Genomic DNA, 18,149 nt, shown 5'->3' with positions numbered 1-18,149 from the left:
ATACAATTATATTTTTAACTTTTTTGAAGACAAAACTGTGAAACTGTGTTCTCAAGGGAGGGCACAAATACTGTTGGGGGGTGGTAATAAGGTAATTTAGAAGGAAGGAAGGCAATGTCTTAAATATATACTATCTCTGTTTTGATTCTGGATATCGGCAATGCAATAACCACCTCAGATTCGTAAGCAACAGGTTCAGAAACCCTTGGGTACGAATTTTTGTTTAAATAAAACCCTATTTCTTGAGTACTTTCACAGTGTTTTGACATTAGACGTCTATATTAGCCACAAAATTGTGATCAAACATGCTTAGAAAGCTATAAATTCCAATTTTTACGAAAATTCAAGCAATAGGCCCATGTGAAATATGTGCTTTGCGTGTTTTGATTTAAGACAATCATGCCACGATCTTAATAATTTATTAGAATTAAGATTTAAGCAGTTAGGACCTTTCCCTAGACAATCCCTAATGTGCAATATGTCTATGAGTGGGAAGTTGGGGTGGGCGAAGAGGGAAAACCGGTCCTAAGGAGCGTTTTTAAGTTTATATTTTGTGTATATTGAAAATCTTTTCCTAACTTTCATTTAATAAAGGAGTGATATGCACACATTTTTCAAAACATGTACTTAAATGGTTTTGAGTTGGAACTCCAGAATTACATAATTGGTCTCACGTTTGTAATGGGAACTTCAAAACAGGGATATAAATTTGTAATTAGCAAGCTCATGAACTCTTAAATAATACTTTAATAAAAATAAATATCAAAGAGTAAAACTTTAGGAGATGAAAGTGCGAGAGGGGGAATGGATCCAAGGATCTCACGTCGGGCTTTAGTTATCTTGGAGTTTTGGCCTTACCTAACGTTGGGTGCCTTTTCAGCTTTAACCTAAAGCCTGAAAGGGTTCTTGACGAAACTTCACTGTATTTACACTTAATTGAGTTAATCAGTTTTAACACTTTCGTTTATTTATTAACTATCTTGTAGAAAATTTATTTTTCCAAAATAATTTATCCTATTGACGCGATTGTGTTAGATTGAGTCCGTTAAGCAAAAAAGTTAACTTTCTCAATCTAAAAACCAGTTTTATGCTGTAACCCTCCCCCCCTCAGTGTCTTAAACTGTCAAATCCACAATTTTACGTGACAGTTAGACTTTTTCTTGGTAAATTTTGGAAAATTAGATTCAATTTATGTACGTATTGGTTAAGTTGATTTCATAGGTTGATTTTGTTTGCTTTACTAAGCATAATAGGTTAATTCTAGTATTTGATTTCAGGGAAAAGTTTCACAATAACAATAACTGTTGGTACAAGCCCTCCTCTTGTTACGACGTATTCAAAAGCCATAAAAATCACTGTTGATGGACCTCGGGAACCAAGGAGTTATAAGCACAGTTAGTATTTTAGTTTTTATTACAAATGACTTTTCTATTTATATTTAGAAGATTCAGAATTGAACTTATTCTAGTAAAAAAAGAAATGAAATAGGAACTCCCAAAGCTGGTGAATGGTGGTAGAACCCTTATTATCAGTTCACAATTGAAAGACTTCATCATATTTTTCAGCCTTTGTCGTACCTTAAACAAACCCCAAATATAAACGTATTATGAGACTTAAATATATGAAAGATCATGAGACTTACATGTGTGATGGATTGAAGAAGTTATTTGTGACACAAAACGAACTACGCTTCCTTCTTCATACCGTTTATGGAAACCTTTCAAAAAAAGAATAAAAATGAAGGGAGAAGGGCAGTACAAGCTTACCACAGGAAGTTGTAAAATGTTGGTAAAATAATTTGAGAGTCTACTATAAGACCATATAGAAACGATGTAGTATTCACACTTTAGTAACAGTATATCAGAAATGACAATAGGAAGGTAGAATAGGAATAAAAAGCACGTAAGAAAGATGAATTATATGAAGAGTACCGAAAACTCACAAAAATCCAGATGTCTGGAGGGAGGGGGGACTTGCGGACCTGGACACACATCCCTCTTGAGAAAATCCCTAAAAAAGGGAAGGAGAACTACTTTTTTCTTATAATGTTCCTCTTAAACTTAGCTGTGTGATGGCGAAATGAAAAATAATTAGAAAAATATGAAATATATAAATGAAAAATAATGAAAAGTAAAAAAGTTTTGTATTGAAAATGAGTCTTGTGTTTCTTTTGAGGCCCGTAACATCTTGACATTTTTTTCTTTAAAAAGCTTCTGTTTTACCAAGCGCTTATTCATTTTTTTATTATTTTACCGAGCTATTTTTCGCCATTGTTACTCTAGTACATACACACTGGGCGGTAAACAATCTAACTTTGAAACAACAGTCGATCTGATAGGTCATAATAGATCATAATAGTTCCGAAACAGTGCAATAAGAGTTTATCTGATTCACAGTTTGTGTATAACATGAATAGAGAAAACCTTCTAGCATCAAATTTATTTCACTGTCGATTAAAGAGGAAACAAAGAAATAGACTACTACACATTGAAAAGTACATTTTGCTCCCGCCCCTATATTGTATGAATTTATTACACGAACGGACATTGGGGGTTCGGGAAGTAGTTAAACTAGAAGTTATTTTGAAAACCAATAGGTAGAAATTTTCTTAATGTAAATGAATTCGATTTTATTTAAAATAGTATTTAGTTTAGTATCTAGTTAAAATAGTATTTAGTAAATCCCATACATAAATTGGATTTACACTCAATTTTATTATTTATGATAAATAGGCTTTGATTTGCTTAATTTGAGCCTAACCCCTAATTTCAAACTTCCTTGAATTCTGGGCGCTTCCTAATAACATTATCTTGCATTTTTTTTAAATTGCCATTTCCCTCCCAAGAAAAAATTCAGTTATGACTTTCAATTGAGTTTTCTTTTGCGATATACCCTCTACAAACACACTCTCTCATCAGCATTCGTCAGTGAAAAAAAAAGCCGAGTGTGTGTGCTTCCACTTTCTTCCATAGGCAACCATCTCATCGAAGGCATTAAAATAAACGATTGTTTATTTTCTTGTTCATTTATGGAAGTGACAATGGAAGGCTGTATTGCTGCCGTCAACGCTTGTTATACCGACGTCCGTAGATAAATAAAAAAAAAGAAAAAAGAATAGATTGCTAGTCATGATTTAATTTCTTTTCCTGGAAAGAGAGAGGACAATTGTACAAAAAGGGCTAGATAATTTGCTTAGGAAGTGCCCAGAAATTCAAGAAAGTTTAAAGTGTCAGAGAGTTAACCTGCCTTCAACCCTTAACAAATCAAAGCTTGTTTATCAGAAAAAATGAGAGTTTATCCAATTTATGTGCCCTACACTAAATACTATTTTAAATAAAATTTAAATTCATTTACTCAATTTATATGAATATAGGGGGTGGCGTACAATGTATTTTTCAATATGTACGGAGACTGTAGTTGGGAGAGTGAGTAGGGAAATTTGTCGTTTTTTCAGTTATTTTCAATGAAAATATAAAAAGGCTTTCCTCTTCAATCGACGGCGAAATAACGTTAATCAAGAGGTTGTTCTCTATTAATATTATATGCAACACTATATGAATGAAACAAGCTTTTGGTGCATGGTTTCAGATCTATTTATGATCTATAATGATTTATCAGATCTATTATAATCGACTGATCTTGAGAGAGTAGAATGTTTACCACCCAGTGTGTATGCGCTAGAGCAGCAGCGGCAAAAAACGCTCGGTAAAAACAAACTGCTCGGTATAACAAACGCTAGGTAAAAAACGACAAGTGTGTTACGGGCTTAAGTATTAAAACTAAAATACTTAAGCTGTTCTCGGATATATCTTAGCACAATAAGCCACAAGTGGAAGCTACAGTGATGACAGTGGTCAAATATGGCTCTGAAGCATGGGCACTCCGAAAAGCAGATGAAAATTTACTAGATGTTTTCCAGAGAAATTGCCTACGGATTGTTCTGGGAACCCGGCTGACTGACCGTATTTCAAACAGTAGGTTGTACGAAAAGTGTGGTTCAATCCCGATTTCTGGGTCTATAATGAAAGAAAGGTTGAGATGGCTAGGACACGTTCTACGGATGAAGGATGACAGATTACCGAAGATTGTCCTTTTTGGCCAACCGTCTGGGGCTACACGGAAAGCAGGTCGTCCATGTCTGGGTTGGGAGGATGTCATAAATAAAGATTTAAAGGAAATGGGAACTTCCTGGGAGGGTATAAAGAGGGAGGCTTTAAATAGACTAGGTTGGAGGAGGAGCGTGCGTAGCTGTGTTGGCCTCAGGCGGCTTGGTGCTGCAGTGAGTTATTATTATTATTAGTAGTAGTAGTAGTAGTAGTCTTATTCAAAAAGACTTGGAGAAGTTTCCAAGTCTGTTAGAAACATTCTTGGAGAACCTCCTGAAGTTCTTAATCCAAGATGTGTACAAGTTTTTCAACTTTTATCCTAAATAGTACTTCAAATAAATTATAGTTCTGGTAAAGGCTTCTAAAGGCGAAAAAGCAAATGGTTTCCATATGGCACACGTTGTGCTATTTGATACTTTGAGCTTAACAAAAAGGTTTCTCTACTTGATACGAAGAAATTGAATCATTTCCGATTATGTTCTCAATTAATTTAGTTGACTTTTTTCGGTTTTTACAGTAGTTTAATGAAATAAAAGTTATACATTACATCTAGGGCCTGGTATATGACGAAAAGTGCGTCATACTCAGCGCAATAGTGTTGACTTAATTGAGTAACCTGTCCTTATTGTATTTTTTCCCGCTTTGAATGTAATGCATTTTCCAGAAAAATGGAACAGGCTACTTAGGTCCAAATTTGAAAGCTCCGGTGTTGTTTATAAGGATCAAAAGGGTTCAGAGGCTAAAAAACTGCTTCTTTTGTCCATTTTTACACTGGGCATCCTCGTAGGCATCCAATCAGCATTTTGAGATAAACATTTTACCCAGAAGTGTCTAAGAGAAATATGCATGACACATCGAGTACCAGGCGCATGGCTCTCCAATTATGTAAGTGCTCCATTCTTCACAGATACATTTAGTAGAAAATGTGTGCATGTTTCACAATATTAACTGGATTCTAAAGAATTTCAGTTTGTAGGATTGTAGGCACAATCTGAGTATATGCGGCCTCTCCAGCTCCTCTTTCTGATGCCATCTAATTAGGAGAAGTGTAAGCATGTTGCGCTTTGTTTAAACCAGAATCATGAAAGGACTCTCAATCTGTATGATTGGAACGGGAAAGACTAGCTTCTGGAGACTTGACGTAAAAACAGGACAAGCCTTAACAAGAACCATTATATTCAGGTTCTTTTTCGTCAAAAAAAAAACAACAACAAAAAAACAAAAAAAAACATAGGCTAGAGACTGGTTTGTACAAAAAAAGAAACAGTTTTTGGAAAGTACAAATTTCTCCTTGTCTTTCTCCTTTACCGATCATCTAGTAGCTTAACAGTGGTTCTCTGCCCAAAACCCCGTTTCTGCATGTAAATTTAGTTTTTAATTGAGGATGGAAATAAATTAATTTTGACACGGCGGGTGCAATGGCGACGTTAAAATTTTTCTTTCCGCTCATACTTCTGCGATACGTTGTAGTACCTACAGAGGTAAAAACAGAATTCACCGGTTTTCCACAGTCAAAAGCTAGCACAGAAATAAATACTAGAATTATAAAACCAAGCATCGGTGTACCGCTGAAAATAGAGTGGCAAAAAATGGGGAGAGGACGGCATTTGGAAAATTTTTGGTGAAATTTTGTGTCTTCATCGATTCCTCAAGTTCTAAAAATAAAAAAATAAAAAAATCACCATTAATACGATTTTCTCGAAAACGAAAAAATACAGACATTTAGGTTTTGGTAGGGATTGATTGAGACATTTGGCTTGGTATTGATTTGCCCATTAGGGAAATCAATTTTTGAATAACAGTATGAAATGAAATTTGAATTTCAGGGATACCATTTATGCTACCATACCCACACCGGGGCAATCAGTTTTTGCAACACCCGCCGATGACCCCTTCTATAGATCAGGCGTTTATGGCGCATCACAGATCAGAAGCGCTGGCGTTACGAATGGCTTATACACAACAACAAGGTAAGACAATGCTTTTTACGAGTTATATATTTTGAAATGTACTGTGGCAGTAAGATAAGATAGGATATAGGCTTTTAGTAGATATGTGCTTTTTTCTTTCTGTGATCCCCCAACAAAATTTGCTAACAAACTACAAGGAAAAGTATATATATATATATATATATATATATATATATATATATATATATATATATATATATATATATATATATATATATATATATATATATACTAGCTGTTGGGGTGGCGCTTCGCGCCACACCAGTTGGTGGGGGCGCTTCGCGCCCCCCCCCCCAAGCCCCCCCGCGCGCGTAAGTCGTTACGCGCCATAATAGTTACGCGCCATTGTAGTTGTGTCCCTATGTCCCACCTGTGAATATAGATAGATATATATATATGGTTTTAACTACGTAAAACTTGCGAATATACAACATTCTTTGCTGTCCCATTGTCTTTGCATATAAATAGATTGTCAGGTTTACCGACTCTTGAACATGCAACATATAATGGTCCATGGGAAAACAATCTGTATTCAGATCTATACCTCATGATTCTAATGATTGCCCTTGAGCTTTGTTGATGGTTATTGCTAATCGACCATTCCCTGTCCCGGTGTCCCGGTCGTCATTTACATCCCCCTGTTTCCCCCGGTGTCCCCGTTGTAGTTGTGTCCCGGTCGTCATTTATATTCCCTGTGTCCTGGTCGTCATTTGTATCCCGGTGTCCCGGTCTGTATATACATTCGTTTTTTAGTTTTGTTTTTCTCCTTTATTTTTTTCCTTTTTTTTTCTTTTTTAGTTTATTTAGATTTTTAGATTTTTTAGTTTTTTTCTTTTTAGTTTTGTTAATTTTTTTTTTTACTTATGTCCTGGTCGTCATTTATACTCCCTGTGTCCCGGTGCTTTGTTGATTGCTAATCGAACATTCCTTTTGTCCTGGTCGCTTTCTCTTTGAGTGTCGTCATTTATTTTTTTCTTTTTTAGTTCTTTTAGTTTTTACCTTTTTTAGTTTTTTTTAGTTTTTTAGATGAAAATTTTTTTTAGTTTTTTCCTTTTTTTCTTTTTAGTTTTTTATTGGTTTTTACCTTTATGTTAGCTTATTTTTCAGTTTTTTCCTTTTTTTTATTTTTTTTTATTTTTTATTTTTTTTAGTTTTTTTAATTTTTTTAGTTTTTTAGCTTTTTTACTTTTTTTATTAGTTTTTAGTTTTTTTGTAGTTTTTGCCTTTTTTTAGTTTTTTAAGTTTTTTTTTAGTTTTTTATTGGTTTTTACCTTTATTTTAGCTTATTTTTCAGTTTTTTCCTTTTGTTTAGTTTTTTTTAGTTTTTAGTTTTTTTAGTTTTTTACCTTTTTTTAGTTTTTTTTAGTTTTTTAGCTTTTTTATTTTTTTTATTAGTTTTTAGTTTTTTTTGTAGTTTTTGCCTTTTTTTTTAGTTTTTTTAGTTTTTTAGCTTTTTTATTAGTTTTTAGTTTTTTTTGTAGTTTTTGCCTTTTTTTAGTTTTTTTAGTTTTTTAGCTTTTTTATTTTTTTTATTAGTTTTTAGTTTTTTTTTGTAGTTTTTGCCTTTTTTTAGTTTTTTCAGTTTTGACGTCACCTGATCCAGTTTTTTCAGGTGACGTCACCTGATCCACGATCCACAGATCCACAGACAACTTATTTTTATATATATAGATAGTTTTTTTTTTACTTATGTCCTGGTCGTCATTTATACTCCCTGTGTCCCGGTGCTTTGTTGATTGCTAATCGAACATTCCTTTTGTCCTGGTCGCTTTCTCTTTGAGTGTCGTCATTTATTAGTTTGTTCCTTTTTTTCTTTTTAGTTTTTTATTGGTTTTTACCTTTATTTTAGCTTATTTTTCAGTTTTTTCCTTTTTTTTAGTTTTTTTTTTTTTTATTTTTTTTAGTTTTTTACCTTTTTTTAGTTTTTTTAGTTTTTTTTAGTTTTTTAGCTTTTTTACTTTTTTTATTAGTTTTTAGTTTTTTTTTGTAGTTTTTGCCTTATTTTAGTTTTTTCAGTTTTTTTTTTAGTTTTTTATTGGTTTTTACCTTTATAGTTTTTTTAGTTTGTTAGCTTTTTTATTTTTTTTATTAGTTTTTAGTTTTTTTTTGTAGTTTTTGCCTTCTTTTAGTTTTTTCAGTTTTGACGTCACCTAATCCAGTTTTTTCAGGTGACGTCACCTGACACATCCATCCATCCATCCATCCATCCATCCACAGACAGACAACTTATTTTTATATATATAGATATTATATATATATATCTATCTTCTATATATATAAAAATAAGTTGTCTGTCTGTGGATGGATGGATGGATGGGTCAGGTGACGTCACCTGAAAAAACTGGATCAGGTGACGTCAAAACTGAAAAAACTAAAAAAGGCAAAAACTACAAAAAAACTAAAAACTAATAAAAAAAATAAAAAAGCTAAAAAACTAAAAAAACTAAAAAAAGGCAAAAACTACAAAAAAAAATAAAAAAAAACTGAAAAAACTAAAATAAGGCAAAAACTACAAAAAAAACTAAAAACTAATAAAAAAGTAAAAAAGCTAAAAAACTAAAAAAACTAAAAAAACTAAAAAAAGGTAAAAAACTAAAAAAAATAAAAAATAAAAAAAAACTAAAAAAAGGAAAAAACTGAAAAATAAGCTAAAATAAAGGTAAAAACCAATAAAAAACTAAAAAGAAAAAAAGGAAAAAACTAATAAATGACGACACTCAAAGAGAAAGCGACCAGGACAAAAGGAATGTTCGATTAGCAATCAACAAAGCACCGGGACACAGGGAGTATAAATGACGACCAGGACATACTATATTATATATATAAAAATAAGTTGTCTGTCTGTGGATGGATGGATCAGATGACGTCACCTGAAAAAACTGGATCAAAAAAACTATAAAAACTAAAAAAAGGTAAAAAACTAAAAAAAATAAAAAATAAAAAAAACTAAAAAAAAGGAAAAAACTGAAAAATAAGCTAAAATAAAGGTAAAAACCAATAAAAAACTAAAAAAAAAAGGAAAAAACTAATAAATGACGACACTCAAAGAGAAAGCGACCAGGACAAAAGGAATGTTCGATTAGCAATCAACAAAGCACCGGGACACAGGGAGTATAAATGACGACCAGGACACAAGTAAAAAAAAAAATTAACAAAACTAAAAAGAAGGTAAAAACTACAAAAAAACTAAAAAGAAAAAAAAACTAAAAACTAATAAAAAAACTAAAAAATCTAAAAATCTAAATAAACTAAAAAAGAAAAAAAAAGGAAAAAAATAAAGGAGAAAAACAAAACTAAAAAACGAATGTATATACAGACCGGTACACCGGGATACAAATGACGACCGGGACACAGGGAATATAAATAACGACCGGGACACAGGGACACAACTACAACGGGGACACCGGGGGAAACAGGGGGATATAAATGACGACCGGGACAAAAAAACTAAAAAGAAATAAAAACTAAAAACTAATAAAAAAAACTAAAAAATCTAAAAATCTAAATAAGCTAAAAAAGAAAAAAAAAGGAAAAAAATAAAGGAGAAAAACAAAACTAAAAAACGAATGTATATACAGACCAGGACACCGGGATACAAATGATGACCGGGACCCGGGACACAGGGAATATAAATGACGACCGGGACACAGGGACACAACTACAACGGGGACACCGGGGGAAACAGGGGGATGTAAATGACGACCGGGACACCGGGACAGGGAATGGTCGATTAGCAATCACCATCAACAAAGCTCAAGGGCAATCATTAGAATCATGAGGTATAGATCTGAATACAGATTGTTTTCCCATGGACCATTATATGTTGCATGTTCAAGAGTCGGTAAACCTGACAATCTATTTATATGCAAAGACAATGGGACAGCAAAGAATGTTGTATATTCGCAAGTTTTACGTAGTTAAAACCATATATATATATATATATCTATATTCACAGGTGGGACATAGGGACACAACTACAATGGCGCGTAACTATTATGGCGCGTAACGACTTACGCGCGCGGGGGGGCTTGAGGGGGGCGCGAAGCGCCCCCACCAACTAGGTGTTGGGGTGGCGCGAAGCGCCACCCCAACAGCTAGTATATATATATATATATATATATATATATATATATATATATATATATTCACAGGTGGGACATAGGAACACAACTACAATGGCGCGTAACGACTTACGCGCGCGGGGGGGCTTGGGGCGGGGCGCGAAGCGCCCCCACCAACTATGTGTTGGGGTGGCGCGAAGCGCCACCCCAACAGCTAGTATATATATACATATATATATATATATATATATATATATATATATATATATATATATATATATATATATATATATATATATATATATATATACATATATATATATATATATATATATATATATATATATATATATATATATATATATATATATATATATATATATATATATGTATATATATATATATATATATATATATATATATATATATATACATACATATGGGACCTCAGTCCGACTGAGGTCCCATAATTGAAAAGGGGATAGTTGTGGGAAAAGTCAGGTTAGGTTTCGTATGTAGGTTTCGTATGAGAGTAGTTTTTTTCGGATCTGTGTGCGCTTCTCGCACATAGGGAGAGTAGTTTTTTTCGGATTGAGGTCCGAATATGAGGTCCCATGTATATAATATATATATATATATATATATATATATATATATATATATATATATATATATATATATATATATATATATTTATATATATATATATATATATATATATATATATATATATATATATATATATATATATATATATATATATATATATATATATATATATATATATATATATATTTATATACATATATATATATATATATATATATATATATATATATATATATATATATATATATATATATATATATATATATATATATATATATATATATATATATATATATATATATATATATATATATATATATATATATATATATATATATATATATATATATATATATATATATATATATACTAGCTGTTGGGGTGGCGCTTCGCACCACCCCAACACCTAGTTGGTGGGGGCGCTTTGCGCCCCCCCCCCAAGCCCCCCCACGCGCGTAAGTCGTTACGCGCCATATTAGTTACGCGCCATTGTAGTTGTGTCCCTATGTCCCACCTGTGAATATAGATATATATATATATATATATATATATATATATATATATATATATATATATATATATATATATTATATATATATATATATATATATATATATATATATATATATATATATATATAATAATATATATATATGTTTTTAACTACGTAAAACTTGCGAATATACAACATTCTTTGCTGTCCCATTGTCTGTGCATATAAATAGATTGTCAGGTTTACCGACTCTTGAACATGCAACATATAATGGTCCATGGGAAAACAATCCGTATTCAGATCTATACCTCATGATTCTAATGATTGCCCTTGAGCTTTGTTGATGGTGATTGCTAATCGACCTTTCCCTGAGTCGCCATCGTCATTTATATATCCCCCTGTGCACCCCGGCGTCCCCTTTGTAGTTATGTCCCTGTGTCCCGGTCGTCGTCATTTATACTCCCTGTGCCCCGGTGCTTTGTTGATTGCTAATCGAACATTCCTTTTGTCCCGGTCGCTTTCTCTTTGAGTGTCGTCATTTATTTAGATTGTCAGGTTTACCGACTCTTGAACATGCAACATATAATTGTCCATGGGAAAAACAATCCATATTCAGATCTATACTTCATGATTCTGATGATTGCCCTTGAGCTTTGTTGATGGTGATTGCTAATTGAACATTCCCTGTGTCCCGGTCGTCATTTATATTCCCAGTATCCCGGTCGTCATTTGTGTCCCAGTGTTCCCCTTTTAGTTTTTTTTATTGGTTTTGACCTTTTTTTAGGTTTTGTAGTTTTTTCTTTTTTCTTTTTAGTTTTTTTGAAGTTTTTATCTTTTTAGTTTTTTTATTTTTATTTATATTTTTTAGTTTTCTTTTTCTCCTTTTTTTTCAGTTTTCTTCCTTTTTTTCTTTTTTTTTCTTTTTTAGTTCTTTTAGTTTTTACCTTTTTTAGTTTTTTTAGTTTTTTAGATGAAAATTTTTTTTAGTTTTTTTCTTTTTAGTTTTTTATTGGTTTTTACCTTTTTTTTTAGCTTTTTTAGTTTTTTTTCGTTTTTTCTTTTTACTTTTTTTTTAGTTTTTATCTTTTTTATTTTTTTTTATTTTTATTCTTAATTTTATTAGTTTTCTTTTTCTCTTCTATTTTTCAGTTTTTCCTTTTTTTTAAGTTTTTTTTTTAGTTTTTAGTTTTTTTAGTTTTTTAGTTTTTTCAGTTTTTTTTTAGTTTTTAGTTTTTTACCTTTTTTAGCCTAACCAGGATTTGAACCTGGGACCTTCATTCTCCGTTCTGACACCCTCTCTCACCGAGTGACTACTCCAGCATGTTCATTTTGGTGTTTTAAATGGTATATTATTAACCAAATTAATGTGTTTTACAATATACTAAGCATCGTCAAAGCAACAATGACGACAACTAATTTCATGACGTCAGCCGACACAGAAACATGACGTCACCTGATCCACAGATCCACAGACAGACAACTTATTTTTATATATAAGATAGATATATATATATATATATATATATATATATATATATATATATATATATATATATATATATATATATATTATCTTCAAAAATTATTATTATAGTATACCTAGCAAAACCATATTTTGTTATTATGGTTTTAAAATCAGAATCACTGTCAACCAGCCAACTACTGTTCTCTTTTTTCTTTTTTTGACTAGCGTGGTTTTATCGAAACAATGGTCTTGCAGTTTCAGAAAAAGCATTATTCGAACAGAAATCGCGAGGACTAGTGCCTTTTTCAAGAGTTGAAAACTATCGGATGGTACCAGATGGTGGCAAGGCCCCCTCCTGAGCCATATGCTGGCCCGGGTCTATCTTGGCAAAAGAGACATCATTTAAAAATTTTATAATAGCCATCTATAAATAGCATGTAGGATTTAAAATCCTTTCTCTGTTAAGGAACTAAAGTTAAGGAACTAATGATATATCTTAGCCTGAGTGTTGTGTTAAAAACAGACACAACATAGATTTTTAAACCATTTTTTTATGATGGCAAACATTGAAACTAAAGTTTAAAACCAACAGAAATTATTCTGGATATAAGAGGGATGGGAGTCAGCGTTTACCCCTTCCCCTAGAAATACCTCCTACCCCGCAGAAATTCCCCAGGAAAATATCAAGTAATTAAAATCAAGTAGTTGCGGTCATCGAGCCATAGCTAATTGTAGAAAAGTCAAGACAGATAGTCTGAGTGAGTGAGAGGCAAATCTGGCATAAGCCCTTTTTAGTATTGTATGTAAAGATAAAGTCATTTCCACGCCCCCTTGAAAAGTACGTCCTTTGAAAATACTCTCCGAAACCCCCCCCCCCCCCCCCATAGACAATACCCCCCCCCCCACGCGATTGATTGGTCTCTGATCACTTTCGACTTGAAAAAAAAAGGACTAGAGCTCTCAATTTCTGGCCGAATGAGCACCTTCTGGAGTTTCTACGACCATGAGATGGAGGTAGGGATGAGGAGGAGGCAGCCCCCCTCCTATACGAAATAAATTCAGCTCGTTTTTGGGTTTACCGTTACTCTTTACTTTCATAATAACAGCGTATATCCAAAATATTCCAATAAATCTAGAGGGATTAAATATCAGTCTCACATTTTTTATGTGTTTTTAAGCAAATTTGTACCACCCCCAAATAAAAAGCCCCCCAAAAAAGTCCTGGATACGACCCTTGGGATTATATATTCATTTCTGCCTCCACTCTCCCCTCGTCTCTCCCTTAGAACTAATTCTTTATTCATCTGATGCCTCAGCGAGAGTTGGGATGTTCTGCTGTTAAAGTTTTGAAATTTACATCACAAATGTGAAATTGATATTTAATCCCTCTTGATTTCTGGGAATATTTCTGGTCTGCGCTGTTATTATGAAAGTAAAGAGTAACATGAAACCCCAAAATGGGCACAATTTATTCCTTATTAGAGGGGGACTGCCCCTTCCTCATCCCCACCTCCGCCTCATGGTTGTAAAAACCCCAGAGGATGCTCATTCGATCAGAAAACAGTTTTGGTTCTTTTTTTAAGTCAAAAGTGATTGAAGGGGGGGGAGTATTTTCCACAGGGGTAATTTTTGGAAGTATTTTCTGGGTTTATTTTCCAGGGGGTGGGGATAAGCGCCTATACCCAAGAGGAGCTACCGCCTCCCTCTCAATCCACTACTTACGAGAAATTTTGGATTAAACCCAAATACTTCAATCACCAAAATACTTTTTTTTTTACTAAAAACGGCTTTAGTTAAGAGCTAGTTGAAGTTTAGCGTGTAATACAGTCGCACGTACTTTGGGGGGGGGTACCCCCTCCTTATGTGTGGAATTTAAGCAATTGCATTACTGTTGGTTGTAAACTTTAATATAGCTATTTATCTTCATTTAAAAAAAAATGTTTTATATTTAACTTTTGTAAAATAAAATAATTTCATTACCATTATTTTAAATGCTAAGCCAAGTCTTCGAAGGTTGGGAAGCAAAATATAATTCATAGTCTATGTGAAATAATATGAGAATATAGGGAAAAAGATGTAATAAGACATAAGGTATAGGGCATGGGAAAAAATGGGAGTGACTTCAAAAATAAAGTAAGTTCTTCAGACATATTCTCTTTATTGGCTATGCATTACGACTTTATTAATATTAATTAATAACATTTGCCAGATAACATAATATTTGCCAGAGATAATATAATATTGCCAGAGATAAGATAATATTTGCCAGATAAATTTGCCATTTTAGTGCTATTAATCTTCTAGCTTGCTTTTACGTTGTTAATTTTAATAAATTATTTTTTCCTTCATAGTATTGTTTTAGTATTCCCAACAGCGATCCAAATTTTTGTGCTTTAGAATAATTTAAATTATTTTACAAAAAATGGATACACCTTCGACCTCTAATCGGTTAGCTAAAGTAAAAGACAATACTGCTGTAATTTTCAAGTTAATCACCATACTAATCATCTACTAACGAACAAGATGATTTTGCAACGGTGTTGCTAGCTTATTGAGATATTCGACGAAGCTACTTCAGCTTTTCACTAAAAAAAGAAGACGTCCTAAGTCATTCATCATGTTTTCAATCTGATACAATAATAAAAGACACAAGGCAGACGCCATAAAATTTAACAGCCCTCTTAAAAAAAATGTCCATACAAATAAACCTTTTATGACAAAGAGACATCTATAAAATTGAGTGATACCCTCAAATACGCCGTAAGCCGCTTCAACATTTTGCATTCATTTTATTGGGCGCAATTGCACTAATTTGTGGCACGCGGACCTTAAAATTGACCTGTGATTGAATCCTAACTAAAAAGTCAGGGGGCAATTCTCGGGCTCATAAAAATTGGGATTCACTAATTTTAGCGTACTGCCTTAATGCATGGGTTTATTTGAATTTTGATGTCTACGCTATTGCTATGTAATAGCCATTCAATTAGCATTTTCTTATATGTATATATTCACAATTTGGGGATTATTTAAGCTCTGAGCTCCAAAAACTTCATGACAAAGTGCTCAGTTGTAAGATCGTAAGATATATACACATGTACAGGACCGTCGTTTGGGGGGGGGGGGTGGAGGGGGGAAGGTGACTATTTGGATATGGACCTCTCTTGCCCCCCCCCCAAATAAAGATGCTGGAGCTTCTGCCCTGCAAATGTATAAAAATAACAAAGGAGACAAAGAAGAAGAAATAAAAACCTTATTGAATCAACATTTACGCTTAAGGGACCAATAAATATGCCTTTGGGTAACCCCCACCGTAGCCCCAGGAGAAAGGTCTTTAAGTTATAAAATTTGCCAATTGTTTACATATAGTATTTGTGATTGGGAAGATGCATACATTTTTGGGTGGGGGGCACCAGGGTTTTTCAGGAGAGGGAAGTTTACAGAGGGTGAACTTGTTAGGGAAAGTTATACATTGGGGGAATTTGCCCCAATTTCAATGCAAAATTCCTTTTACATGTCTTGTTTTCTCTATCCCGTCTTAAATTTACGCGAGGAGTTGTTAAGGGTAGTTGTCTGAGGCATGTTTTCACCGGGGTTGAATTGTCTAGAGGATATTTCCGTGGGGAGCGGGATTTCTCCGTGGAGGTGGGGTCACATTTCCTGGCATCATTTTAAAAATGATCAGAAATCAAATAAAAAAAAACAAGTTTTTTCAATTAAAAGTAAGGAGCAACATTAAGGCTTAAAACGAACAGAAATTATTACGTATATGAATGGGGCACCCCCTCCTCAAAATCTTACTCTTTGCTCTAAAATTTGAATTTTGTCCCAATTCTTTAAGAATGACTGCTGAAACCCAAGGGTCATTTAATTAGAACAATAAAAAGCTTTTTTAAAAGTACTAAAAACTTAAGCGTAAAGATAGAGGTGTTGGGGAGGGGACAACTCCCTTCATATACGTAATAATTTCTGTTCATTTTAAGTTTTAATGTTGCTGCTTGCTTTCCGTTAATTTTTTTTTTTAATTTAATCAAGATAAGGAGCTATGAGACGAAAAAAAAGAAAAAAAAAATCGGCAACCCTACAGGCTATTGGTATAAACTATGAATCTTATTTTTTTGAAAATTTTTAGTTGAAATAAAAATAACTGACTTCAATGTTGACGCCTTTTGTCTTTCGCTGATTCTCTACCATTCTTTACCAGTGACCTTCCTGTGGCTTCTAGTATCCTAACCTTAGCTCTAAGACTAGGCCTATCCTTCTGACCTGTTTCAGCGATCAAAAAACCATTGTCAATACTCTCGTTACCTTAAATCACCTTTTCATCCTCACAAGAACGTATCCAGGATTTTTTTTCGGGGGAGGGGGCTATATAATTTAAAAACGGATCAAAAAAAATTATACTCATTTTTGATACTTTTTTATGAGCCGGACGAATATTTTGGAAGGGGTAGGGTTCAAATCCTTTAACCCCTGTTTTCTCATTATTCTCATTTATTTCACTTTTATGCTAGGACGCAAAAAATCGTTTACGTAACCAAAATCAATGGGTGTTACAGCTTGCCTTTCGAAAATGTTCCCTCTCAAAACTGCTTTCCCATTCAACAAGGGACCAACTGGTAATCCTCCCTTTTACCATCTTATCCTCGTACATGGCAGGTGGCACATTCCAGGTTGTAAACTGTAGTGACTTTACATGAACTACAGAAGTTATTATTACTCCCTATGTGAAAGGGGCTGTTCCTTCCTAAAAGCCCCGCTCTTTACGCTAAAGTTTGACTCTTTCTCTCAATCCTACTTTATAAAACGGTAAATAACTTTAGCGTAAAGAACGGGACGTTGAGGAGGGAACAGCCCCCTTCATATACGGAGTAATTTCTGTTTGTTTTAAGTTTCAATGTCGCTCCTTACTTTCAGTTAAAAAAAAATTTCTTTTTTTTTTATTTAATCAGAAATAAAGTCATATAATTATTCAAAGTTAAAACGAAAAGCCAATGCATTGAATAAATAAATGAAACCGAAAACGAACATAGATTAGAATGTAAAGTCATGTCAATCTTACGGATAACATTTGCCACTTTGAGTCATTAGACAAAATTTAGAGGGTGAAATGTCTTTTCCCTTTATCCCTCCAAGTAAAAGAAAATTGCAAGTCCCTTTGTCCCCCCTTCCGTCACTCCAGAGGTTTCCATCCGATCCCCCAAACCGTTCTTGTGATACCTCAGATATACTATTTTGATAACATTGGAACAATCTTTTTATTTACCCCTCTACTTCACCATGAAAAGATCTTAAGTTCCGCTAGTCTAATTGTATTTAGACTCTTAGGTGGATTGGAGATATCCATTTTTGCTCCTCTCCCCATTTGTCTCCGTAGACAGGGTCATTACTAGCCAAAACGTTTGGGCGGGGGGAGGGGGGTTGGCAGAAGATTTTACCGACTGGCTG

At 33.2% G+C, this 18,149-nt stretch overlaps 1 protein-coding gene across 1 annotated transcript in view; it reads left to right on the top strand.

Moving 5' to 3' along the window:
• Nucleotides 1-18,149, top strand: part of LOC136026442 (runt-related transcription factor 1-like) — a 47,257-nt gene that overhangs the window by 524 nt on the left and 28,584 nt on the right. Inside the window, exons 2-3 of the mRNA XM_065703036.1 lie at nucleotides 1,278-1,394; nucleotides 5,933-6,076. Of these exons, the coding sequence (XP_065559108.1) occupies nucleotides 1,278-1,394; nucleotides 5,933-6,076 (261 nt within the window). The remainder of the gene's footprint in view (nucleotides 1-1,277; nucleotides 1,395-5,932; nucleotides 6,077-18,149) is intronic.

This window comes from Artemia franciscana, chromosome 4 (genome assembly GCF_032884065.1).
Source record: "Artemia franciscana chromosome 4, ASM3288406v1, whole genome shotgun sequence".
Taxonomy (NCBI): Eukaryota; Metazoa; Arthropoda; class Branchiopoda; order Anostraca; family Artemiidae; genus Artemia; species Artemia franciscana.
Note: the sequence above shows the minus strand (reverse complement) of the source record. Positions and strands in the feature narration are given on the sequence as shown.